The sequence below is a fragment of the Callospermophilus lateralis genome, chromosome 6 (assembly GCF_048772815.1).
Source record: "Callospermophilus lateralis isolate mCalLat2 chromosome 6, mCalLat2.hap1, whole genome shotgun sequence".
Classification (NCBI taxonomy): Eukaryota; Metazoa; Chordata; class Mammalia; order Rodentia; family Sciuridae; genus Callospermophilus; species Callospermophilus lateralis.
The window spans coordinates 39409955-39437886 of record NC_135310.1 but is presented as its reverse complement, the minus strand read 5'-3'; the positions used below and the strand labels follow the sequence as shown (position 1 = coordinate 39437886).

The window sequence follows — 27932 nt, the reverse complement described above, 5'->3', positions numbered from 1 at the left end:
TTTATTTTTGTAAAGTAAAACAAAAGATAAAGCAAAAGTTTCTATCTTAAGTTAGGTAAAATCAAAGAGGAGAAAAAAGAAGATAATATAGCTAATACTTCACTGCCACCTGTAATTTCTAAAACAACTAAGAGCATTTTTATTAAAATTAACTTTATTGACATGTATATTAAATTATAGAGTAAATATTAAATAATTCAATCTATATTATATTATTTAAATTTACTTTGTTAAATTGTATTAATTTAAATGAAATTTAATGAATTTTTAAATATAAATCATACTATAAGTTAATAAACAATATCAGTCAATAAAATAAATTTAAATCAAACAATAGTATTAATAAAAGAAATTTAAACAATACTAATTAATAAAATAAATTTAAATTAATTTATATTAAATGATAATATAATTTATATTTAAAAATATATTAAATTTAATTTAAATTAATTTTAATAAAAATGTTCTGAGTGGTTTTAGAGACTACAGGTGTCAGAGAAGTATGTGCTATGCAATCTGCTTTTTCTCTTCTCTGATTTCACCTACTTAAGATAGAAACTTTTGATTCATCTTTTACCTTAATTTATCAAAAGTTTGTAACTACTACTATTTCAAGCTTTTCATCTTTCAAAAACTGTTGTTATCTTATTTCTGTCCCCAACTTGTTTTGATCTAATGTTTTATAAAATGTGTTTATAAGAATTATTGTAGAGCCCCCAATAGTATGTAGATGAACAGTCCAGATATTTAATGATGCATTCTTACTAATTAACTTTTGCATTGGCAATGGATCATGTGATCCCACTTCGGGGTTGACTCATAAAAATACTCTTCCTTCTGGAATATTTAACATCTGGAAAACTGAATTAATGTGAAGTGACTTTTGTATAGAAATGTAAATAAGCGAAATGGATAGGGGTCAAAGAATTTGGATTCAAAGCATCTTAGAATTTATCCACTAAGCTTCATGTTTAGGTCCTCCCCACTGGAATTTTCCCTTGGTAGTTGTACAATGTTATCTTGGATAAAATAAATATTCTCAACTTTTTGCAACATTATATTTGGTTTTCATGTACCCTAAATCTGAGACCTCCTTCTTATGGGTTGGATTGTTCTTGTTTCCTGTAATTACATGTATCATTTTTATCTTAATGCCATTAAATTTAAGAAATATTATTCTTTTTTAAAAAAAGAGGTTGGAACTAATGGTTCAAGAATGCTGCTCTGTACAGTTGCTCACAAAATTACATCAGAATTGATGACTGGTGATGATTAACTGCTACATTGGAACAAAATTCTATAAACAAAATGTGCTATGAAAAACAAAACAAATTTTTAAAAAACAACTATAGCAAAAAATCACAACAACAAGAACTCAAAAAATAAAATAAAATACCTAGTAGCTATACACTTACATATACCAGCTTTTTTGCTTTCTCTTTTTGTCTACAAATACATGAGTACTTTTTCAAAAGGCCATGCTGTAAAACATAAAAAAAGGATTCTGGTTTCTTTAAAATGCTAAATATTTAGAAGATCCTGGAGTCCAACTCTGGCACTGTTGTCCATGGACACTAGCAATGGTGTAAAAGTGGGCATGAAATCTGCAATGGGTTTAAAAAGAGGATGCCCAGGTCCACCAAGTCCAACTCCAGCTACGTTACTAAGAGGCACAGCTGCAGAACGTGGAACCAAGAGTGGATTCCCGTTGGTGCTTTTTCCAGCTCTTAATTCGGCTCCATCTTTAACATTTCCTTGTACATTTACACCTTGCTCTCTCCTTCCTGGTGAGTCTAGACAGTCCGTGGCATGGGCAGACACTTTTGGTGGTGAAACAGAGGGATGAGATTCCGATTCCAGAAATTTGACAAAGAGTTCTGAAAAAGAACTATTTAGCACAGGTTGTTGATTTGGTCTCAAAGGAATGTCGGAGACACTTTTTGAAGCCCCTCCAAGCCAACTACTCATCCACTTACTGACACCACCATAATCTTTATGCAGCAACTGCTCCATTTCGTCCTTTGGAATGTCTAGAATGCTCCCCATCAACTGCAATACTTCAGGACGTTTGCCTTTTGCTGTCTTGAAATGACCAATAAAAAGATTTCTCATGAGGACCTTGTCCACTTTCCCTTCTGTGCTGTTGACCAAAGTGGACAATTTCTGTTGTGCATGGTCCAACATTTCTTTTCGGAGCTCGTTTTGTTTTTTCAGTTCTTCCATCTGTTCTTCCTTGAGATCTAAGTCTTCTCTCAGTTTGGAAGCAGAATCCAACATAGCATTTGCTTCATGCAAATGTTCCTGCAATGATGATACTTCTCCTTCTAGCTTTTCGGCCTTGTTCTTCCATTCAGCTACCGCCTGTTTTTCTTTGGCTAGTTCAGCAGAATGCATAGCTTTCTCTTCTTCTTGGAAGTGCTCTAGAACCCTTTGCAGGTTACTTGATGACAGGGCTAACTTCCTTACTCGTTCCTGGCAGAGCGAAAGCTGCAGTGCATTCTCATCCCTCTGTTGAGAGACCAGACTCAACTGTTCCTGCAGTGACTCTATCTGCACACTGGCTTGATGACTTGCCTTAGAAGATGTAGCTAGCTTATCCTCCAAGAGTGTGACTTTCTGTCTCAGTTGAATCTCTTTGTCTTCTGCAGCCAATATTTCCTGGGTGTAAGACTCTTCTGATTCCAAGAGATGGCTGCGTAGCCTTTCTAGCTCCCGGTTTAGGCGTAATTCTTGGTCCTGTAAGTATTGAACCTCTTTTGTTCTTACGATTTTTACTTTGGTCTCTTGAAAAATATCAGAATTCAATGTTTGAGCATCTCCTCTTTCTCCAGGCAACTGGGCTTTTATTTTTTCAATAGTTGTCTGCAAGTTCTTAATCTCCTCCTCTTTGTCTAAAAGTAACTGGCTATGCGCAGCATTCATCTGCTCATATTGGTACTTAAATTCATCCATTTCCTCCTTCTGCTCCTGTAAAGACTGAAGTAGTTGCATTTTACGCTGTTTTTGATTTTCAATTACATTCAGATGGTCTTTAATTTCATCTTCCAGATGATTTTTGACTATATTCAGTTGAGATACCTCCAATTCTAGTTCTGTGATAGCATCAAGAGCTTTAGGCTCAGCCACTGGTACAGCTTGATTTTGCTGTTCCCTAAGTGTTTCCAGTTCTAATTGCAGATAATTGTTTTCTGCTTTCATGTAGGTAAGATTTCTGTCCTTTCTTTCAATGACTTGCCTTAAAGTTTCATTTTCTCTTAAGGCCTGAGAACACTTATCTAAATCCTTTTGTAGTTCTGAACTTTTTTCTTCGAGTTTTTCAATAAAAACTTCTTTCTCATTTATGACTTGTATCAATTGCTCCTGTTCTTCTACATAAGATGCCAAAATTTCCTCAGTTTCTTTTTCATCAGCAGTCATTTGCTCAATATTCTTTTTGAGTCCTGCTATTTCAAAGTCCTTCTCTTGATTGAGTTGCACTACACACTCATGTTTCAGCTGTAAGGCAGAGGTATTCAAATTATGTGCATTGGAGAGTTCCTGAATAGTCTGCCTGTGATTATTTGCTTCTTCCAACAGTCTTTTTTCTGCCTGGTGAAGTTTGGCTTCTATCTCTTCTTTGTCTCTTTTTAGAGTCTCCATGATAGTGTCTTTTTCTTGAGAGATTTGATTGTTAGCAGCAATAGATTCTTCCAACTTACGCCTTACATCTTCACGTGCTAAAATCAACATTTCATTTTCTGTTTTGAGATCAATAGCAACTTTCTTTAAATTTTCATTGAGCTGTTCTACTTCAGAAAGATTTTGCCTTAAGTTGCTAATTTCAGCTTCCCGTTCTTTAAGCATGTCATCCTTACAATGACTGTTAGAGTCTTCATTCAGAGAACTTCGGTACTTACTCTTAAATCCAGACAGCTCATCTTCAATTTGTCTAATGTGATCCTTAAGCCCAAGGTTTTCCTGCTGGATGTTTAAACTATTTTTTTGTGACTGATTTAGCTGATCTACTAAATCTTCTACTTTACCTTCAAGCTTCTGCTTGGTTAAATGCAAATCACTGAGGCTCTGTGCATTCCCAGTTAACTTCTCCTTCTGCACATGCAACTCTTGGGATATGTTCATTTGATCATCCTCAAGTTGATGAACTCTCTTTTTTTCATCATCTAGTTCTTGTTCCAACTTCTTGATGACAAGGTCTCCTTCATTTTGTTGTTTTGATAGCTCATCTTTTATCAAAATCATGTGCTTTGTAGCTTCCTGATTCTGATGATCCAGTTCTTCTAACTCAGCTATCAGCATTTTCTTTTCATTGATAGTCTCATGCAGTTCTTCCTCCTTTGCCTTCAAGCGAACTTGTAAGTCTAGTAATTGTACATTCAAATTCATGTCTGTTGAAGCTCTGTTTTTCATGACTTGATGGTCACAGCTCAATTTTGACAGTGACATCTGAAGTTCCTCTTTTTCTTGACTCAATGATGACTTCTCTTTTTCTAAAGCTTCAACATGCATTTTAAGTTTCAGATTGTCTTCAGCAAGACGGTTATCCTGGTTTAAGCCATTTAGTCTCATGATTTCCTTCTCAGCATCAGCCAGGGCTTGTTTTAGCCTGAACACTTCTTCCACTGCTGAACTCTGAGGAAGGATTTTTCCCTTTTCTGCCACAGTAGAACTCTGCTCCAAAACTGACATTTCATGCTGATGATCATCTATGTCTGGACTTTGGTTTGGTTGAAGAGTCTTGATAGTATTTTGTACTTTGCAGATTTCACTTGTGTCAGAATGATATTTTCCCTGAGCCTCAGCAATCTGCCTCGAATGATCAACTTCAGATTCATATCTTGCAACTTTAATTGACAATCTGCTTGTTTCTTGTTGTGATAAAACTGTGTCACTAAAATCCATGTCATCATCACGAAAGGCTGAAAAATGACTACTGATCCCGGAACCGAATGGAGCCAGAGCAGTTGTTGTTGGTACACCACAAGCTCCTGAAGGTACCCATGGAGCAGCTGCCTGTAGTTGAAACACTTGATTTTGCAGTACAGTCTGTCTTGCTTTAAGATGGCTGATCTCTACCTCTTTCTGTTGCAGTTGATTTTGGTAACTTACAGACTGATGGTTTATTTGCAGCTGTGATGCTTCATGCTTTTCTTCCAGATCAGTACAATACTTTTTCAGTCTTTCATTCTCACATCTTAGTGTGGAATCAGTAGTTTCCATTTCCTTTCCCCAACAATGATGTAAAGCTGCTTCTAGGTCTCCTAAGTCATCCAGAAGCATTTCCCTGGTGAAGCTGGAGATATGGCCAGTGAGGGAAGCCAAGCTGCTCCCCACCTGACCCAAGAAGTGGCCCAAGCCTGAGCCCAGGCCTCCAAGCCAGGACGACATCGCCGCCACTTCAGTGATCCATCGGACCAGCTCCGAAAACCGCGTCCATCACCGTCCACTTCTCTGCCCAGAATGTCCTCCAGCGTTGCTAGGGTCAATTATGACCCAAGCGCTCAGAATTCCTCACAGCGCGAGGTTCCTGGGGCTCCACCAATACCAACCATCCCTTCCTGCCTCTAAACTCAGAAGCCGGTCCTGGGCTTTGACCAGGGGCTGGCAGCCAGTAGCACACTCACCCCCTGCAGGGCCTCTGCTTCTTCCCTGCACTTGCCTGTCAGCTATTGGCTCACAGGATTGGGCAGGGTTGGCTGGGAGGTGCTAGAGATACAGGAAAGTGTCCTAGTTTGAGTCCAAAGGCACTCCCACGAAGAATCAATGTTGTAGATGAAATCCAAAGGTAGTTCACTGGACAGTTCCCTCTTGTCTGGGAGAGGTGGATTTTTTGTTGCTTTCAGTTGCATTCAGTTGACAAGGTGAGGTCTCGCTCCATTACAGAACGCAATCTATTTAATTAAAAGTCCCGGATTCAAAAGTAAACCTCACCCCAAAACACCAGAGTAATTACCAGAGTAATATTTGGCCAAATATCTGAGCATCATAGCTCAGACATGTTAACATATAAAATTAACCATCACAAAGTCTTAATCATTCTCAGAATTCAGATTATAATATGGATTAAATGTCACTAAAGAACCATCTTTACCCTTTCCAAAAATAATTTTTTTGCTCTTAATCTATAAATTTTTGAGTTCATTTTAACATTATATGGTCCTTGTAAGTTCTGATTGAAGTTTATTTAAGTGCTCAAAAATTCCACTTCAATTTCACTTAAGAAACTTTGTTTTTGAGCCAATAGGTTGATGTTCACTTAACCTATTGTTGTTTATCAATGCCAAATATAATCCAGGTTTGAACAGTGCAGAGTGAAATAAAAAGTTGAGAAATTTTCTACTATGGAGTAACAATCCTAAATTTAAATCCCATACCTAGAATTAAGGATCAGAAGGAGTTAAGATAAGGCCCTGCTTTCCAAGGTGTTTAAATTCCAACAAGTTAATGAAGAGGCAGTTTTGTAGAGTTGGGGACAAAGCAAAGAGATGAAGCACATGGGCTGTAACAGGCATAGCAATTGGGACCAAAGCAATTTTGGAGCTAAACTGACAGAAGGCATTTATAAAACCTCTCTCACTTGCATGAGTTGAAGAGTAAATGAGAACATAGTGTGTAGTTCTCACCTGATGGCTGGTGCAGAGAAAGTGGCCAACAAAGAGAGCCTGCTGCCATTTTGTTCATATTTGCTTTTTGTTTTGTTTAGGATCATTTTCCTTATTACCCTTTAGAAGGGGTTTGGGTTTGCTCCCATTACTCTCTTCCCAGAGCCCATATTCAGGAGACTCTTTTCCTTGAGCTCTTCTTTCTATATGTGTATTCAGGGAGCAAATACTCAAGGTGGCAGAAATAAAATTTAAAAAGGAAGAATTTTAGGAAAATTAATGGTTAAATAGATTCTAAGGATGATATTAATCACCTCATAATGTCTCTTGCCTTTAAGATAGAGCAAGTAGACATAATTCCTCAGATTGCTATCAGAAACTAGTGACTGCATTTGTGTCTTGTGCTAGAAAAGGAAATCTTCTTTGTCCTTCTTATTCATCTCCAAATCTGAGATGAGCCGTTAAGTGAGCCACTAAGTGTGGAGATTCCTTATTGGTTGACTGCTGTATCTAGTTTATGTTAATTAAGATAAGCTGTGTGTAATTATGTATATATACCCCTACTGTCCTACCATAAATGGCTCCCACTCCTGCTGTATCAATGTACACAAGTTGCTCATCACTCCCCGTTATTTTGCTGCACCGGACTGCTGCAAAAGGGTCTCACTGAGTTGCATAGCTGAGTTGCTCACTGATAGCGCTTTGATTTTGCTGAGAGTGACTTTGAACATGTGATCCTCCTGCCTCAGCCTCCCGAGCCCCTGAGATTATAATAGTGTGCCACCACACCTGGTGACTCTTATTATTTCTGTGCTATCATTTTAAATGTCTCCTTTCCCCCTTCTGATTTGATTTGAGTCTTTTTTCTGTTCTTTATTATTCTAGCTAAAGGTTTGTTAACTTCATTGATCTTTTCAAAAACTAACCTTGATCTATTGCTCTTTTCATTATTTTTCTAGTCTATTCCATTTATTTCTGTCATAATTTTTATTATTTTATTCAGTTTTTGAATTTTGGACTTGTTCTTCTAATTACTTGAAGTATAAAGTGAATTTATTCATATGAAATCTTTCTTTTCACATAGACATTTATCATGATAAATTTCTCTATAGATCTGCTATTGCTGTGTTCTAAAATTTGGTGTGTTTTGTTTCCATTTTCATTTATTTAATAGTATTTTTTAATGTTCCTTTCCTTTGATTTTAACTTGGATCAGTTGGTTATTCAAGAGTGTTTTCACTTAAAAATGTTTCATAAGTCCTGTAAACTTCACCTTTTAACTTATTTTTTCTTTTTGTTCCTCTCTAGGTTTTTTATTTTGAAACAGGGTTTCTCTAAGTTTCTCAAGGCCTCACTAAGTTGCTGAAGGTAGCATTGAATATTCATTATGTTCTGGGAACTGGATTATTTGTTTTATATAATTATCTCTTTGGAACTTCATTTTCCACGTATGCAAGTACGTGTGTGTGTGTGTGTGTGAGAGAGAGAGAGAGAGAGAGAGAGAGAGAGAGAGAGAGAGAGAGAGACTACAAATAATATAATAATTATAAATAATAAAAACTATGAATAATAATATAGTAATATTATTTCTTCTTATTATTATTTCTTCCCTGTATTCACTTACTAGATTATAACCCAATGAAGGCAGGTAATTTTTAGCTAACTTATTTGTCTTCAGTTTTCTGATAGTACTGCTGTACATGACACATAGTGTGTGCTAGATAAATATTTATAAAATAAGGAATGAATGAAGAAATATATTTGAAATCAAATAACATCTTTTATTAATTACAATTTTTGAGAATTTGAGGATTATGAAAGTTAAGCAATATGCCCAAATTCATAGTAAGTGCCTGGCATTAGAACTCAAGTTTATTCAGCTCCAGTGGGTTTTAACCAACATTATATATGGTTAATGTCACTGTGAAACAATCTGTATGCTCAATACTTTGTGCTTTTGCTGTCCACAATGAGGAACATTTTTCTTTGTGGAAACTACTTTGTTGATTTACATTGACACTAACTGAAGTGTACTGAGATTATACTGATAGAACAAGACAGAAGAGGAGAGAATACAAGAAGTAGACAAAATGAAACAAAGGTCCTCAGATTTAAAAACTGTCATCCTTTTAAAAAAAATCTCTATATTGTGTATTTTCAAGTGAGTTTATTATAACCTCCTTCAGTTCTATGAACTGTGAACCAGTATTACAATATTTCAGGAGAACAAAGCATATTGTAGTATAAACTGTATTTTTTTAAGGGCAGTGAGAATTAATGAAAGCTTTATCATGCACCTTTCAAAAATCTCCTGATTCTCATTGGAACCTTCTTGGAAGATATGGTATTAAAATTTTACTTCCATTATTTGAAGTCTATGGGATCTGTAACTACAAATGAAAGCACCATCATTTGTTCTTTTAAGAGATAATGAAAGCCAAAAAGAAATGACTTTAATATTATTGAGATGGGGAGAATATTATAAGATATTGAATATTTGTATAATTTATCTGGAAAGAAAAAAATTCTTTCATCAACCACCTATGTGTTTTAAGTAAAATGTTTTATATTTGAAAACTTAATTTAATTATTCACATTATTCTGAACATTTTGGAAAGGAAAACTAAGATTATAGCAAACCTAATAACAATCATCTTAAATGTTTGTGGACAGTAAATTTTTAATAGCCCAGCATTGACTTGGCAGTATATTTTTCATGTTTTTACTTTGGATAATTATGTAACTAAAATAATTATGTATTTAATTAGTATTCACGTTGTACAGGTTATATTCTTCTGGATTAAAACAGTAGTGCTATGCAGTCATGTTCTAGACAGGAATTTTATGATATTTAACTCCAAATGTGTTCAGTTCCAAGTTGTATGACTAAACATAAGGTTCTTGGCTTTTCATATGATTCTAAAATTAAAATTTGTGGAATCTGCAAAATCTAACACTTTTTGAGGTTTCCCCCCGACCTCATGGTTATTGTAACTAAATACAGTAGAATAGGAGGAACTGCTGTATTAAAAATATTCTTGAAGTGTTAAGAAATGTATTATGAAAAATAATTCTTACATACAATAAGGCTATTCTTTTTATAAGTAAATGAATTACAGAATGTGAGAAATAAAGTGCTGTAGTGTTTTGTGTCTCTGTGTGTAATTGCTTTATTTTTTAGTAAGTAATAACTCTGGTAATAGAACTTGGAATCATTTGAAAAATACAACCATTATTTGAAAGCTCACTGAATACAATGTATATGAATTGGGGAACCTTAGTACTATAAAATTTTCCCAAACCATCTTCCTTGAACCTTAACAATCCCTACCTAAGCACCCCATGAGATCAGTTGGTATCTATTTACCATGTTATTCTAGTCCTCAGTAAAGTATATTTTGAAGTTTTTGTATCATTTATTTCAACTTTCTAACAGTTTTATAGTTCATGTTTATTTTTTACATCTAATATATTTTTTTCTTGGAAATATATTTCTCTTATCCTTTTTTCTCCCAATGAAAATGAAACACACACACATTATCATTCTTAGTTTAATATCTTGAGGACAGTTATATAATAGTCTCTGAGTCTTTTTGTTGTGTAAAAGTCATAATCTCTTCAGTATTGCTTCTTAGATGAACTTTGGTATTTATGTTTTAAATTCTTTAATTGCTTCTTATTCCATTTTTTTCTACACTATACTACATTATTTTAGTTTCTATATTTCTTCTTTACCTCTTAAAAAATGGAATGACTTTGAAATCAACAGGAAGTTAATATCAAGTTAGTAGAAAGGTATTTGGTTTAGGACATCTCATCTGTTTTTATTTCATCCCAGACCAAGCTTTTCAATAAGAGCATGCTAATGATCAAATGATTTCAGCTTAACTTCAAATAAAGTCTCAGATCATTTACTGTCACTTTTATGTGTAGTCATTTATTTCCCATTTTGTACAGGATAAAGCAGAGAACTTGGGGATACACAAAAGTTCTATATCTAGCTCTTAATTTTCCAGAGGTAACTGAATGTATTTTAGTGGTTAATCAGTTAAAATAAAATATACTACATTTATAAAGAGAAAAAATGTAAAACCTCTGCAAATTAGCATGACATTTTCTTATTAGAAAGTATTATTGTTTGTGATTAAAGACTTCAATAGACATAATAAATATTATTCATTTGTTTAAGCCAAATCCAATAGAAGACCTGTCGGAGTAGAGATATGAGGTACATATGGGACACAAAAAAGAGGAAGCACAATAAGAATTTATTATAATGTAGGATAAAAGAAAAGAGGATAAAATTTTTTGGTATCATCCTAAAGAATAAATTTTTAAAGGATAAATGTAGTGAGAACTAAGTATATTTTAGATTTTTTTGGACAGTAAAACTCTTCTGCATGGCGTTGTAATGGCAGAATATGAATCTGAACATTTTTTAAAACCTGGAGAATCTACAACACAAAGACTGAAACCTAATGTAAATTCTGGACTTTAGATAATAACAAAGAATGAATATTGACTCACCAATTTTAATACATGTTCCACAAGTCCCACACTAATACAAAAATGTTAATCATAAGGGAAATTTTGTTGAGAGGATGGGGATGCAGTAAATGAGAATTCTTGATCAAATTCTCTTGTTTTTCCTAGAAAACTAAAATTATTCTTTAAAATGTAATTAATTTTATTTAAAAATGAAATACTGATAAATGGTATAACATAAATGAAGATGGAAAATATTTCAAGTGAAAGGAATCAATCATAAAGAGCCACAATTTGTATGATTTCATTTTGTAAAATATCCAGAATAGGTAAATCCAAAGGGATAGAAGCTGGGTTTGTTTTTTTTTTTTTTTTTTTTGGTTGCTAAGGCTGGGAGGAAGAGAAGGGTGTTAGAAGAAAATGGGGAGCAACTGCTAATTGGAAGTTATTTTTTGGAATCAAAGAACTGTTTTAAATTTGATTATGGTGGTGCTTGTTGCACAATATGCTAAGTAGTATACTAAAAAATATTGAATGGTGAAACTTTAATAATGAATTAATGTTACTCTGTGAATTATATCCAAACAAATCTATTATTTTTAAAAAAGTAACTAAGCAGATGTACACTACAGTAACTCTTATCTGTATTATATGTAGCAAACCTAAAAACTTCTGCCAGGTATGTCTAGTCCTTTCTACTCTCTGTGGAAATACAGAATAAGATAGTAAAGTATGTTCATGCTGTACCCTTTTTCCTGCTCACTTTCCTTTTTTAAACCAAGCACCATTAATTATATCTATTTGCAAAGTGAAAAAACCTTCTGGATAACTTGAAAACATTTAGAATGTAAAGATTACTAAATGATGTGCTAGGAAGTTTTTGAAGAGTAAGAGAATGAATCTAAGAGAATTTAAGTCACTAATCAGGTATTAGTTTTGAAAGAAAGGAGCTATCTACTTGAAGAGGAGCATTTTGGGGCATCACTGAGAAAATTGGATGCAACATTATCCTGATGAATTCCTGAGCTTGGGATCCTGAGAAAAGAACAACCAACTATACAGTAGTATTGTGTTTTTTACTTTTTTTTTTTTTGGTATTCAAATGTATAATTAGTATTGTCTCAATGGGGGAGAAAGGAAGGAAGGAAGAAAGGAAGGAGAGAAGAAAGGAAGAAATGCCAGAATTCATGCCAGAGTTCATATGTTCGAAGGAGAAAGTCCTAGTATAAATCAAGAATAAGGAAGATTAGAGAGATCATAAGAGCAAAAGATTAGGAAAAAGTGGCAGTTAGAATTTGATGTACTTACCCAAGTCAACAAGAATTAAAAGTTCTACATCAAAATTTTATCAGATGCTTATGGCTCTGGGCTTAGGGAGATTAATTTATATCATGGAATATATTGTAATTCAATAATTATAGATTTTCAGAAAGTAATTGAGATTTTTTATTAAGATAACTATGAAAGGAAAAACTATTAGATTCTGGTCATAGAAGAGTTTATCAAATTGGACATATCAGGTTGAGATGATAAATCAAAGAGAATTAATTGATTTAAACTTGCACTCCATAGATTTATGTACTTTATAAATTAAGCTATAACATACGTTTTTGTGTCTCAAAATATGACTTCATTACTGATTCTTGTATTTAAGCACGAAATTTACCAAAGATAGGCTTTTGGATACACAGAATATAGATTCTAGTAATATTGAAGTTTGATTTTCTTTCTCAATAATCACTCCTAGGACAGATTGAGAATACTGTAAACACTTGATTGATAGAGCCACAACTGAGATCAGTCACTGACAATAAAACTTTTATTAGAAATAAGGGAATCTATGAGAACAGAAATTATGGCAATCTTGTAGTTGGTAAAAGAGTCTTTGAACTTAGAGCCCTTCACTCCATGTCATTCCTCTCAGCTTGAAACTCTGTTGCACTAACAAACTGTGCAAGCATATGAACCTAGGGAATATGATGAAGGTATATAAGGCAATTTAGAAATGGTTTTTTGACATGGTTTAATAATTCACTTCATGCTGGTTTATAAATAGGGTGTTTATCTTTGTGGCTATTAGTTTAAAAGTAGACTAATTGTCCCTAAAGTTTTATCACATGATGAAACTCAGAAATGTTGAAATGTATTTTAAAATAAGTATTTCCAGGAATTTTTCACAGATCAATATGTTCTGATAAAAATAACATATGGTGAAATAATTTTTCAATTCCAAATAAATTCCAGATAAGCTGAGGCAGCTCCACCACCATTCCTGTCAATTGTAGTTAAAAAAATAATTATGTCAACTCTTGGGTTAAAGATTACATAAAAGGTAAGAGAATCAAATTAAAACCCAACAGCATGTGCCTTGGCAAAGGTTTACAAATATCAAAATAGAGTAAGACCTTCTTTTTATTGGTTCTTTTTTAGTTGAACATAAAAGTAGAATTCATTTGGACACAATTATATATGCATGATATACCTTATTCTAATCAAGACCTGATTCTTATAGATGTACATGATGGTGGAATTCACCAAGTTCTATTCATAGATGTACATAGGAAAATTATTCTGGATTAATTTCACTGGTCTTTCCTTTTCCTATCCCCCTTCCTTCCCTTCATTTCCCTTTGTCTAATTCCCCTTTCCTCCCTTATTGTGGGTTAGCTTCCACGCACCAGTAAAAACAATCAACATTTGGCTTTGGGAACTGGCTCCTTTCATTTACCATGATAGTCTACAGTTCTATTCCATTTGCTGGCAAATATAAAAAAAGTCATTCTTCTTTATGGCTGAATAATATTCCATTGTGTGTGTGTGTATCACATTTTCTTTATCCATTCATCTGTTGAAGGGCATCTTGTTTGGTTCCATAGCTTAGCTATTGTGAATTGAGCTGTTAAAAACATTCATGTGACTGTGTCACTATGCTAATTTAAAATCCTCTGGGTATATACCAAGGATGGGATAGCTGGGTCAAAGTAAGGATCCATTCCTAGTTTTTTTGAGGAATCTCCATACTTCTTTCCAGAGTGGTTGCACCAATTTGTACTCCCATCAGTAATGTATGAGTGACCTTTTTTTTCAAGGAAGTAGGCCTGAAGTTTTTTTTTCCCTTGCTATTCCTTTGTCTGGTTTTGGTATCAGGGTAATACCAGCTTCATAACATGTATTTGAAAGAGTTTCCTCCATTTCTATTTCATGGAATAATATGAGGAAAATTGGTGTTAGTTCTTCTGATAGAGCTCTTCTGAGAATCCATTCTATCCTGGGCTTCCCTTTGTTGGTAGGTTCTTGATGATGTACTTGAAATTGGTGTGTTTAAATTTTCTATATCCTCCATAAAATGATTTGGATATGAGGTGTCCCCCAAAAGCTCATGTGTGAAACAATGCAAGAAGTTGAAAGAAGAAATAATTGAGTTATGAGAACCTTAATCTAATCAGTGAATCAATCACCTGATGAGATTAATTGGGTGGTAACGGAAGGCAGGAGGGTTGTGGCTGGAGGAAGTGGGGCATTGAGGGCATTGATTTGAGGTATCTGTTTTGTATTTGGCAAGTGGAGTCTCTCTCTGCTTTCTGATCATCATGTGGATTGCTTCCCTCTGCCAGACTCTTCAACCATGATGTTCATCCTCACTTCAAGCCCCAAGGAATGGATCTTGCAGTCTATGGATAGAGACCTCTGAAACTGTGAGCCCCTGACTAAACCTTTTACCTCTGCAATTGCACTAATGGGGTCTTGCAGTCACATCAGTGAAAAAGCTTACTAAAATACTTGTAGTTCAATTTGGGTAGGAATTTGTCAATGGTTTTAAAATTTCTAGCATATTGGAGTATAGATTTTCAAAATAGTCTCTGATTATTCTTTGTAATTCCATAGCATCTGTGGTGATATTTCCTATTTCCTCCTAAATTTGAACAATTTTAGTTTTTACTCTATTTCTTTTGGTTAGCCTGACTCAGGGTTTATCAATTTTGTTAATTCTTTCAAAAGAACAACTTTTTGTTTTATTGATTTTTTTTTGAAAAATTTTTAATCTTAATTTCTCTGATTTTGGCTTTGATTTTAATTATTTTCTGTCTTCTACTTATTTGTTCATCTTTTTCTAGGGCCTTAAGATGTAATGTTAGATTATTCATTTGGAATCTTTCTATTCTTTTAATGAGTAAGCCCAATGCTATAAGATTTTCTCTTATAACTACCTTCATAGTGTCCCAGAGATATTGATATGTTGTATCTTTATTCCTATTTGCTTCTAAGATATTTTCCCACCTCATTTCTTCCTCTATCCATTTATTATTCAATAGTGAATTATTTATTCTCCAGTTGTTAGATAGTTGCTATCTATTTTTCTTATCATAGAATTATATAATTTCATTCCAGTATGATCTAATAGAAAGCAAGGTATTTTCTCTCTCTTTTTTAAAAATCTGCTAAGAGTTGCTTTGTAGCCTAAGATATGGTCTATTTTAGGGAAAGATCTGTGTGCTGTGGAGAAGAAAGTATTCAGTCCTTGGTGGATGAAATATTCTATATATGTCTATTAATTCTAAATTATTAGTTGTATTTTTTTAGTTTTGTAGCTTATTTTAAAGTTTTTCTTTGGAGGACCTATCCAGTGGTGAGAGAGGTATATTAAAGTCACCCAGTATTATTGTGTTGTGGTCTATTTGATTCTTGAAATTGAGAAGGGTTTGTTTGATGTACATAGATGCTCCATTGTTTGGGGCATAATTTTTTTATGATAGTTATGTCTTGTTGATGTATAATTCCCTTAAGCAGTATGAACAGAAATGTCCTTATTTATCCCTCCTGATTAACTTTGGCTTGAAGCCTACTTTATCTGATACAAGGATAGAAACCCCTGCTATGATATGTTTTTTCCCATCCTTTTACCTTCAGTATATGAATGGTCAACAGATATATGAGCAAATGTTTCACATCTCTATCAGTTAGAGAAATGCAAATTAAAACTACACTGAAATTCCATTTCACTACAGTTAGAATGGCAATAATAAAAATTACGTGTAACAATAAATGCTGGTGAGGATGTGGGGGAAAATGATACACTCAATACATTGCTGGTGGGACTGCAAATTGGTGCAACCACTCTGGAAAACTGTATGGAGATTCCTCAGAAAATCTGAAATGGGACCACCATTTGACCCATATACCCAAAGGACTTAAATAAGCATTATACAGTGATGCAACCACATCAATGTTTATAGCACCTCAATTCACAATAACTAGACTATGGAATCAGCCTAGGTCCCCTTCAACAAATGAATAGATATTGAAAATGTGATATTTTCACAATGGAATACTACTCATCCATAAAAATAAATGAAATTATAGCATTTGCTGGTGGATGGAACTGGAAACTATCATCTAAGTGAAGTTAGTCAACCTCAAAAAACCAAAGGCTAAATGTATTTTCTGATATGCAGATGCTAAATCACAATGAGGGTGGGGTAGGGAAGATTAAAATTACTTTGGATTAGACAAATTTGAATGAAGGGAAGGAAGGGAGAATAGAAATAGAAAAGATAAAATACTGAATTGGACATTACTTTCTATGTGCATATATGAATACACTACCTATGTAATTTTACATCATGCACAACTAGAAAGATGGGAAGTTATACACTCTCTCTCTCTCTCTCTCTCTCTGTATGTATGTGTATATATATATTCTAATGACATGTTTAACTAATAAGAACAAATAAAAAATAAATTTAAAAAAGATAATTAGGAATTTAAGTGCAATCCACTTCCAAGTGCCAATGAGTAGGAACTTAGTACTCTTAGTACTAAGCAAGCGCTCGCTTCCTCCTGGATGAAGAACCTTGGTGTCCTGTGTATTTCTTAACCTCGCCGTCCCTCGCCGGGCTCGGCTCCCGTAGCCCGTCGCGGCAATTAACTAGTGTCACTGTGCTGTATATTACATATTCTTAACTTACTCATCTTAAATAACTGGAACGTTGTACCTTTTTATCAATATCTCCCCACTTTCTTCACCCACTAGACCTTGGCAACCACCATTATACTTTTTTTCTATTTTGCATTTGACTTTTTTACATTCCAAATATAAGTGAGATCATGTAGTATTTGTCTTTCTGTGTCTGGCTTATTTCCTTTAGAATAATGTCCTCTAGGTTCATCCATGTTTTGCAAATAAGAGAGTTTACTTCATTTTTAAGGTTAAATTATATTCCTGTGTGTGTGTGTGTGTGTGTGTGTGTGTGTGTCTTTCTGTCTGTCTGTCTGTCTGTGTCTGTCTTTCTGTCTTTATGTGTGAGATGGGATATACTCACTCAGGATATTTTGTAGTTTCATATGAATTTTCTCTTTGTTTTTGTTCTTTTTACTTATACATGTCAATAGAGTGTATTTTGACATATTATACTTACATGGAGTATAACTTATTCTAATTAGAATCACATTCTTGAGGTTGTATGTGATTTGGAGTTTCACTGGTCATGTATTCATATATGAACATAAGAAAGTTATGTCTGATTCGTTCCACTGTCTTTCCTATTCCCATTCCCCCTCCCTTTCCTTCATTCCCCATTGTCAAATCCAATGAACTTCTATTCCCCCCCTTATTGTGTGTTAGTATTCATATATTAGAGAGAACATTTGGCTTTTGATTTTTTGAGACTGGCTTCTTTCACTTAGCAGGATAGTCTCCAGTTCCATCCATTTACTGGCAAATGCCAAAATTTTATTCTTTTTTTTTTGCCTGAGTAATACTTCATTGTGTATACATACCACATTTTATTTATCCATTTATCTGTTGAAGGGTATCTAGTTTGGTTCCATAATTTAACTATTGTGACTTAGCTGTTATAAACATTGATGTGGCTATGTCACTATCCTATGCTGATTTTAAGTCCTGTGGGTATAAACCAAGGAGGGGGAGAACTGGATCAAAGGGTGGATCCATTCCTAGTTTTCTGAGGAATCTCCATAGTGTTTTTCAGAGTTGTTGCACCAATTTGCAGTTCCACCAGCAATATATGAGCATACATTTTTCCTCACATGCTCATCAACATTTATTTTTGCTTGTATTCTTGATAATTGCCATTCTGACTGGAGTGAGATGTAGTTTTATATAGTGTAGTTTTGATTTGCATTTTCCAGTTACTTGAGATGCTGAACATTTTTTCATGTTTTTGTTGACCATCCCATTTGTTGATTCTTAATTTTACTTCTTGTGCTTTAGGAATCTTGTTAAAGAAGCCAGTTCCTAAGCCAACATGGTGGAGATTTGGGCCTACTTTTTCTTCTAGTAAGTGCAGGGTCTCTGGTCTAATGTCAAGGTCCTTGATCCACTTGAGTTTTGTGCTGGCTGAGAAATAGGGGTTTAATTTCATTTGCTACATATGGATTTCCAGTTTTCCCAGAACCATTTGTTGAAGAAGCCTTTCTATTTCTGAATGAAGTGTCATTAAAATTTTGCTAGGGTTTACATTGAATCTATAGATCACTTAAGGCAATATGGATACTGTAACAATATAATTCAAACTGATCCACAAATAAAGAATATATTTTCATTCATTTGTATCTCATTTACATCAGTGTCTTAGATTTATTTCAAAAGTCTTTTTTTTTTTTTTTCGGGGGGGTAGCTATTGCAAGTAAGATGGTTTTCTTGATTTCCTTTTAAATATTTCATCGTTAATATATAGAAAAGTAACTTATTTATATAACAAATATAAAACCATGTAACAAATTTAAAAAAAATGACAGTAGGATTTATTTTGACATATAATACATACATGGAGTGTAACTTCCCATTTTTGTGGTTGTATATGATGTGGAGTTACACTGGTCATGAACTCATATATGAACATAGGAAAGTTATGTTTGATTCATTCATTCATATCTTTCTAATTCCCATCCTCCCTCCTTTCTTCTCCCACTCTCTTCTGTCCAATCTGGTGAAACCCGCCTACCACCTATTGTGAGTCAGCATTCACATATCAGAGAGAATATGAGAAATTGGGCCTGTGGCTTTGGGGGATTGGCTTGTTTCACTTAACATGATATTATCTAAGAACTGATTTTTGTATGTTGATTTTGTGTTCTGCATCTTTACTGAATTTGATTAATAACTCTAGCACTTTTTTTTTTTTTTTTGCATCTACAAATAGAGACTGTTTAACGTCATCCTTTGGATGTTTTTTGTTTTTTGCTGTTCCTAGTTTCTGGGCAGGACTTCTATCCTATAATGAAAACAGATAGCAAGAGTGGGCATCCTTGTCTTGTTCCTGATCTTAAAGGAAAACTTTCCATCTTCTCACCATTGAGTATGATGTTAGCTCTTGTCCTATATGGCTTTTTTTTTTAAGGTTAGATATATTTCCTTTTATACTTGTGTCTTGAGAGTTTTACAAAGCATTAAACGATGTCAAATGAAGATCACGAAAGGATGCATTTTATTAGATGTTTTTTCTTCTATACAAATCATTATATGATTTTTAAAATCTTTCTTATTTTGATTTACTGTATCAAATTTATTGATTTGTGTATGTTGAACCATATTTTTATCCCAGGGTAAATATCACTTGATCCTTTTAGTGTGGTATTGAATTCAGTTGCTAGCATTTTGTTGAGGATTTTTGTATCTATTGTAATGGGAATATTGGCCTGTAATTTTCTATTTTTGAAAAAGTCTTCTAGTTTTGTTATCAGGGAATTAATAGCCTCAGAAACATGTTTATAAGTTTTTTTTCTCCTTAATTTTGGGAGCATATAATTCCTCTTTAAATGTTTGGTAGCATTTACCAGTGAGGTCAGCAGGTTCTGTGATTATCTTTGTTGCATGGGTTTTGTTTACTGAATCAATCTCCATACCAGTTGTAGTTCTGTTCAGATTTTCTATCCCTTCATAGTTTAATCTTTGTAGATTGTATGCCTCAAGGAACTTATTCACTTATTTTAGGTTAAATTGGATTGTTGGAGCACATTTGTTTATGGTAATATCTTATGATTTTTTTTTTTTTTTGTATGTGGGGGAGGTACCAGGGATTGAACACAGGGGCACTCAACCACTGAGCCACATTCCCAGCTCTATTTTGTATTTTATTTAGAGAAAGGGTGTTAGGGTCTGTAAACAAGTCAGGATGGCGCCTGGCATTTTGCCAGAGGGAGTGGTTTGTGATGTAACGCCAGGGGGCCATTAAGTGTGGAGATTCCTTATTGGTTGACTGCTGTATCTAGTTTATGTTAAGATAAGCTGTGTGGATTGTATATATACCCCTCCTGTCCTACAATAAACAGCTCCCACTCCTGCTGTATCAATGTACACAAGTTGCTCCTCACACTCGGGTTATTTTGCTGCAGCTGGACTGTGGCACTAAAGGTTTGCAATAAATCATCTCAAATACTATTTCATCTGTGCTCATAAAAAGTATACACATTTTAATTGTTGGAACCTTTTACCTCTCTTGGGACCGAGGCTATTATTGGTTGGTGGCTGAGGTGGCCTCATGGGTTCTTCCAGAGCATTTCCGTATACATGACCTGGCTGGATTGGTGTTCGCAGGCTTTTAGCCTCTGCATGAGCTTTTGACCTTAGTGCTGCCTAATGGTTTAATCTGAAATCTTCCTAGGTCCCTTAGTGATAGTGACGTACCTGCCCCTTATTCATTCTTCCTACTGTCTCTTCCTACTCCCTCCTTCTATCACTATATAAACTTGTCCCTGACAAAATAAAGTTGAGACTGTTGCACCTTCTTGGTTGACTTATCTCCAGACTCAGTGTAATTGTGGGCCAGGTTGGGTGGCAGGCCAGGTTGAGATACTTACCCTCTAGCTCAGCCCAGGAGACGCTAGTGTGCTTCACTACCTCTGTCAGAGGGTGATTCCAACAGCTGGTGCCTCGGAGAGGACAGGCTGATCCTGCCTGCCTCCATGTACCCTTTGTCACAGGGAGCGACATTAATGTGAGACCAAATAAAATCCAGTGATAGACATTAATAGAATATCTCAAATAAGTATTTAATAAAAAGGCTAGCAAATTCAGGGTCTTTAATGAAACTTTAATAAAATTTATGAGACAATGAAACTGAAAGCACAATATTTTCTTAGGAACTTTTCTGTTTGGTGTTATCTTCTTTACAACATAGAAACTTTTCCTAAGAATGCAGGGAGTATGAAATTTGTAAGGCTATCTTGCTGTTTTCTCCATTAAACCCCTGTCTTAAAAATCTTGAATCTATATTAATCTTTGTAATTTTCTGGCTACCTATAGAACATATTTTTCTCAAGAATGCAGTGAGGTCGCTGTTTCCAAGAGCTCTTCAATTCTGAAATATAAGAAGTGTGTTTCCAGGCATTGAAACCCAAAGGCTCACCTAGACACAATGGAGTGAGCAGAATACATAAAAATCTCTCCTGACAAATCTGAACTCCGCTTTTCCCAACCATGTGAAGTCTATTGGAAGAAGATTCCAAGTAATTTGGCAAGTCGAAGCAAAATATATACTTTGATATTCCTCTCAGGAATAAGCCATGTGATGTTGCAGGAAGGCAGATTTTAGTGCTGAATTTCTGATTGTATCCCCCCAAAAGTTGTTCCATGCATATCATGCAAGAATGTAACCTCCAAAAAATAAATTATAAAGAGAGAAAATTGGACTTCAGAAGGCTGGATAATATCTGCATGTTCATGCATTTTACCACACATCATACTTTCTTCCTTCTTCCTTGCTCTGATGTGAAGCATGTGCTTTCATTTTTCATTTTGGCTTAACATGTTATCACTTAATAATAATTCAGTAAATTTACTTAAAACAAGAAAGTCACCTAATGACTCATGTCTTAGGGATGGTTTCAAAAAAAATTAATTGTGCATTTTGTACCATAGAGTATTCCCAGTGTTTTCTAGAATTGTTGCAACTGATGCTGGAAGCTTCGAAATAGAGCAGAAGGCATAAGGTCTGTGGCTTGTGACCCTTCCCAAAGTATGTAAGATTGGTAGACATTGAATGCAAACAAAAAACTATGCATCATTGAATTTTTTCCTGTCACTAAAATGCTAGCAGAGCTCAAGGAATTGTGAGTCCCTTTTTCTATAGTACAGGAAAAATAAGAAATTTCAAGACTTGAGTTACGTACAATTTCTGATAACGTACCTTAGTACTTAGAAGGTTCTCAACTTAAAAACACAAAAAAAGAAATGTCATCATTTTCCATAGCATTTGGAAATTTTCCATAGGTTGGAAACTTTACTATCAGAGGTCATCAGTTCTCAGATATTTATATGTTTTGAATACTTAGCCAATCTGACTTTGGGATGCATCTTCCAGTTGTTGTCTCAGTGATTTTGTTCATGCCTAACAACTGATGGCATCTTAATTTTGGTAAAATAATGTAAATGTTAAGGTGAAATTTAGAAATAAGAAAGGAAAAGCTGATATGTGTAGCTACTGGGTGTTTTGTCTTCCTTTTTTTATTTTTGTAAAGTAAAACAAAAGATAAAGCAAAAGTTTCTATCTTAAGTTAGGTAAAATCAAAGAGGAGAAAAAAGAAGATAATATAGCTAATACTTCACTGCCACCTGTAATTTCTAAAACAACTAAGAGCATTTTTATTAAAATTAACTTTATTGACATGTATATTAAATTATAGAGTAAATATTAAATAATTCAATCTATATTATATTATTTAAATTTACTTTGTTAAATTGTATTAATTTAAATGAAATTTAATGAATTTTTAAATATAAATCATACTATAAGTTAATAAACAATATCAGTCAATAAAATAAATTTAAATCAAACAATAGTATTAATAAAAGAAATTTAAACAATACTAATTAATAAAATAAATTTAAATTAATTTATATTAAATGATAATATAATTTATATTTAAAAATATATTAAATTTAATTTAAATTAATTTTAATAAAAATGTTCTGAGTGGTTTTAGAGACTACAGGTGTCAGAGAAGTATGTGCTATGCAATCTGCTTTTTCTCTTCTCTGATTTCACCTACTTAAGATAGAAACTTTTGATTCATCTTTTACCTTAATTTATCAAAAGTTTGTAACTACTACTATTTCAAGCTTTTCATCTTTCAAAAACTGTTGTTATCTTATTTCTGTCCCCAACTTGTTTTGATCTAATGTTTTATAAAATGTGTTTATAAGAATTATTGTAGAGCCCCCAATAGTATGTAGATGAACAGTCCAGATATTTAATGATGCATTCTTACTAATTAACTTTTGCATTGGCAATGGATCATGTGATCCCACTTCGGGGTTGACTCATAAAAATACTCTTCCTTCTGGAATATTTAACATCTGGAAAACTGAATTAATGTGAAGTGACTTTTGTATAGAAATGTAAATAAGCGAAATGGATAGGGGTCAAAGAATTTGGATTCAAAGCATCTTAGAATTTATCCACTAAGCTTCATGTTTAGGTCCTCCCCACTGGAATTTTCCCTTGGTAGTTGTACAATGTTATCTTGGATAAAATAAATATTCTCAACTTTTTGCAACATTATATTTGGTTTTCATGTACCCTAAATCTGAGACCTCCTTCTTATGGGTTGGATTGTTCTTGTTTCCTGTAATTACATGTATCATTTTTATCTTAATGCCATTAAATTTAAGAAATATTATTCTTTTTTAAAAAAAGAGGTTGGAACTAATGGTTCAAGAATGCTGCTCTGTACAGTTGCTCACAAAATTACATCAGAATTGATGACTGGTGATGATTAACTGCTACATTGGAACAAAATTCTATAAACAAAATGTGCTATGAAAAACAAAACAAATTTTTAAAAAACAACTATAGCAAAAAATCACAACAACAAGAACTCAAAAAATAAAATAAAATACCTAGTAGCTATACACTTACATATACCAGCTTTTTTGCTTTCTCTTTTTGTCTACAAATACATGAGTACTTTTTCAAAAGGCCATGCTGTAAAACATAAAAAAAGGATTCTGGTTTCTTTAAAATGCTAAATATTTAGAAGATCCTGGAGTCCAACTCTGGCACTGTTGTCCATGGACACTAGCAATGGTGTAAAAGTGGGCATGAAATCTGCAATGGGTTTAAAAAGAGGATGCCCAGGTCCACCAAGTCCAACTCCAGCTACGTTACTAAGAGGCACAGCTGCAGAACGTGGAACCAAGAGTGGATTCCCGTTGGTGCTTTTTCCAGCTCTTAATTCGGCTCCATCTTTAACATTTCCTTGTACATTTACACCTTGCTCTCTCCTTCCTGGTGAGTCTAGACAGTCCGTGGCATGGGCAGACACTTTTGGTGGTGAAACAGAGGGATGAGATTCCGATTCCAGAAATTTGACAAAGAGTTCTGAAAAAGAACTATTTAGCACAGGTTGTTGATTTGGTCTCAAAGGAATGTCGGAGACACTTTTTGAAGCCCCTCCAAGCCAACTACTCATCCACTTACTGACACCACCATAATCTTTATGCAGCAACTGCTCCATTTCGTCCTTTGGAATGTCTAGAATGCTCCCCATCAACTGCAATACTTCAGGACGTTTGCCTTTTGCTGTCTTGAAATGACCAATAAAAAGATTTCTCATGAGGACCTTGTCCACTTTCCCTTCTGTGCTGTTGACCAAAGTGGACAATTTCTGTTGTGCATGGTCCAACATTTCTTTTCGGAGCTCGTTTTGTTTTTTCAGTTCTTCCATCTGTTCTTCCTTGAGATCTAAGTCTTCTCTCAGTTTGGAAGCAGAATCCAACATAGCATTTGCTTCATGCAAATGTTCCTGCAATGATGATACTTCTCCTTCTAGCTTTTCGGCCTTGTTCTTCCATTCAGCTACCGCCTGTTTTTCTTTGGCTAGTTCAGCAGAATGCATAGCTTTCTCTTCTTCTTGGAAGTGCTCTAGAACCCTTTGCAGGTTACTTGATGACAGGGCTAACTTCCTTACTCGTTCCTGGCAGAGCGAAAGCTGCAGTGCATTCTCATCCCTCTGTTGAGAGACCAGACTCAACTGTTCCTGCAGTGACTCTATCTGCACACTGGCTTGATGACTTGCCTTAGAAGATGTAGCTAGCTTATCCTCCAAGAGTGTGACTTTCTGTCTCAGTTGAATCTCTTTGTCTTCTGCAGCCAATATTTCCTGGGTGTAAGACTCTTCTGATTCCAAGAGATGGCTGCGTAGCCTTTCTAGCTCCCGGTTTAGGCGTAATTCTTGGTCCTGTAAGTATTGAACCTCTTTTGTTCTTACGATTTTTACTTTGGTCTCTTGAAAAATATCAGAATTCAATGTTTGAGCATCTCCTCTTTCTCCAGGCAACTGGGCTTTTATTTTTTCAATAGTTGTCTGCAAGTTCTTAATCTCCTCCTCTTTGTCTAAAAGTAACTGGCTATGCGCAGCATTCATCTGCTCATATTGGTACTTAAATTCATCCATTTCCTCCTTCTGCTCCTGTAAAGACTGAAGTAGTTGCATTTTACGCTGTTTTTGATTTTCAATTACATTCAGATGGTCTTTAATTTCATCTTCCAGATGATTTTTGACTATATTCAGTTGAGATACCTCCAATTCTAGTTCTGTGATAGCATCAAGAGCTTTAGGCTCAGCCACTGGTACAGCTTGATTTTGCTGTTCCCTAAGTGTTTCCAGTTCTAATTGCAGATAGTTGTTTTCTGCTTTCATGTAGGTAAGATTTCTGTCCTTTCTTTCAATGACTTGCCTTAAAGTTTCATTTTCTCTTAAGGCCTGAGAACACTTATCTAAATCCTTTTGTAGTTCTGAACTTTTTTCTTCGAGTTTTTCAATAAAAACTTCTTTCTCATTTATGACTTGTATCAATTGCTCCTGTTCTTCTACATAAGATGCCAAAATTTCCTCAGTTTCTTTTTCATCAGCAGTCATTTGCTCAATATTCCTTTTGAGTCCTGCTATTTCAAAGTCCTTCTCTTGATTGAGTTGCACTACACACTCATGTTTCAGCTGTAAGGCAGAGGTATTCAAATTATGTGCATTGGAGAGTTCCTGAATAGTCTGCCTATGATTATTTGCTTCTTCCAACAGTCTTTTTTCTGCCTGGTGAAGTTTGGCTTCTATCTCTTCTTTGTCTCTTTTTAGAGTCTCCATGATAGTGTCTTTTTCTTGAGAGATTTGATTGTTAGCAGCAATAGATTCTTCCAACTTACGCCTTACATCTTCACGTGCTAAAATCAACATTTCATTTTCTGTTTTGAGATCAATAGCAACTTTCTTTAAATTTTCATTGAGCTGTTCTACTTCAGAAAGATTTTGCCTTAAGTTGCTAATTTCAGCTTCCCGTTCTTTAAGCATGTCATCCTTACAATGACTGTTAGAGTCTTCATTCAGAGAACTTCGGTACTTACTCTTAAATCCAGACAGCTCATCTTCAATTTGTCTAATGTGATCCTTAAGCCCAAGGTTTTCCTGCTGGATGTTTAAACTATTTTTTTGTGACTGATTTAGCTGATCTACTAAATCTTCTACTTTACCTTCAAGCTTCTGCTTGGTTAAATGCAAATCACTGAGGCTCTGTGCATTCCCAGTTAACTTCTCCTTCTGCACATGCAACTCTTGGGATATGTTCATTTGATCATCCTCAAGTTGATGAACTCTCTTTTTTTCATCATCTAGTTCTTGTTCCAACTTCTTGATGACAAGGTCTCCTTCATTTTGTTGTTTTGATAGCTCATCTTTTATCAAAATCATGTGCTTTGTAGCTTCCTGATTCTGATGATCCAGTTCTTCTAACTCAGCTATCAGCATTTTCTTTTCATTGATAGTCTCATGCAGTTCTTCCTCCTTTGCCTTCAAGCGAACTTGTAAGTCTAGTAATTGTACATTCAAATTCATGTCTGTTGAAGCTCTGTTTTTCATGACTTGATGGTCACAGCTCAATTTTGACAGTGACATCTGAAGTTCCTCTTTTTCTTGACTCAATGATGACTTCTCTTTTTCTAAAGCTTCAACATGCATTTTAAGTTTCAGATTGTCTTCAGCAAGACGGTTATCCTGGTTTAAGCCATTTAGTCTCATGATTTCCTTCTCAGCATCAGCCAGGGCTTGTTTTAGCCTGAACACTTCTTCCACTGCTGAACTCTGAGGAAGGATTTTTCCCTTTTCTGCCACAGTAGAACTCTGCTCCAAAACTGACATTTCATGCTGATGATCATCTATGTCTGGACTTTGGTTTGGTTGAAGAGTCTTGATAGTATTTTGTACTTTGCAGATTTCACTTGTGTCAGAATGATATTTTCCCTGAGCCTCAGCAATCTGCCTCGAATGATCAACTTCAGATTCATATCTTGCAACTTTAATTGACAATCTGCTTGTTTCTTGTTGTGATAAAACTGTGTCACTAAAATCAATGTCATCATCACGAAAGGCTGAAAAATGACTACTGATCCCGGAACCGAATGGAGCCAGAGCAGTTGTTGTTGGTACACCACAAGCTCCTGAAGGTACCCATGGAGCAGCTGCCTGTAGTTGAAACACTTGATTTTGCAGTACAGTCTGTCTTGCTTTAAGATGGCTGATCTCTACCTCTTTCTGTTGCAGTTGATTTTGGTAACTTACAGACTGATGGTTTATTTGCAGCTGTGATGCTTCATGCTTTTCTTCCAGATCAGTACAATACTTTTTCAGTCTTTCATTCTCACATCTTAGTGTGGAATCAGTAGTTTCCATTTCCTTTCCCCAACAATGATGTAAAGCTGCTTCTAGGTCTCCTAAGTCATCCAGAAGCATTTCCCTGGTGAAGCTGGAGATATGGCCAGTGAGGGAAGCCAAGCTGCTCCCCACCTGACCCAAGAAGTGGCCCAAGCCTGAGCCCAGGCCTCCAAGCCAGGACGACAT

General features: G+C 34.7%; 1 protein-coding gene across 1 annotated transcript; it reads right to left on the bottom strand.

Annotated features, from left to right (window-relative positions):
* Positions 1–1521: 1521 nt before the first annotated feature.
* Positions 1522–27932, bottom strand: LOC143641833 (thyroid receptor-interacting protein 11-like). Its single transcript, XM_077109723.1, has 6 exons — positions 25014–27932; positions 24099–24629; positions 4685–5415; positions 3806–3973; positions 2907–3235; positions 1522–2783 (listed from the first exon to the last, which is right to left on the bottom strand). Exons 1-6 carry the CDS (start codon positions 27930–27932, stop codon positions 1522–1524), a joined length of 5940 nt encoding a protein of 1979 aa, XP_076965838.1.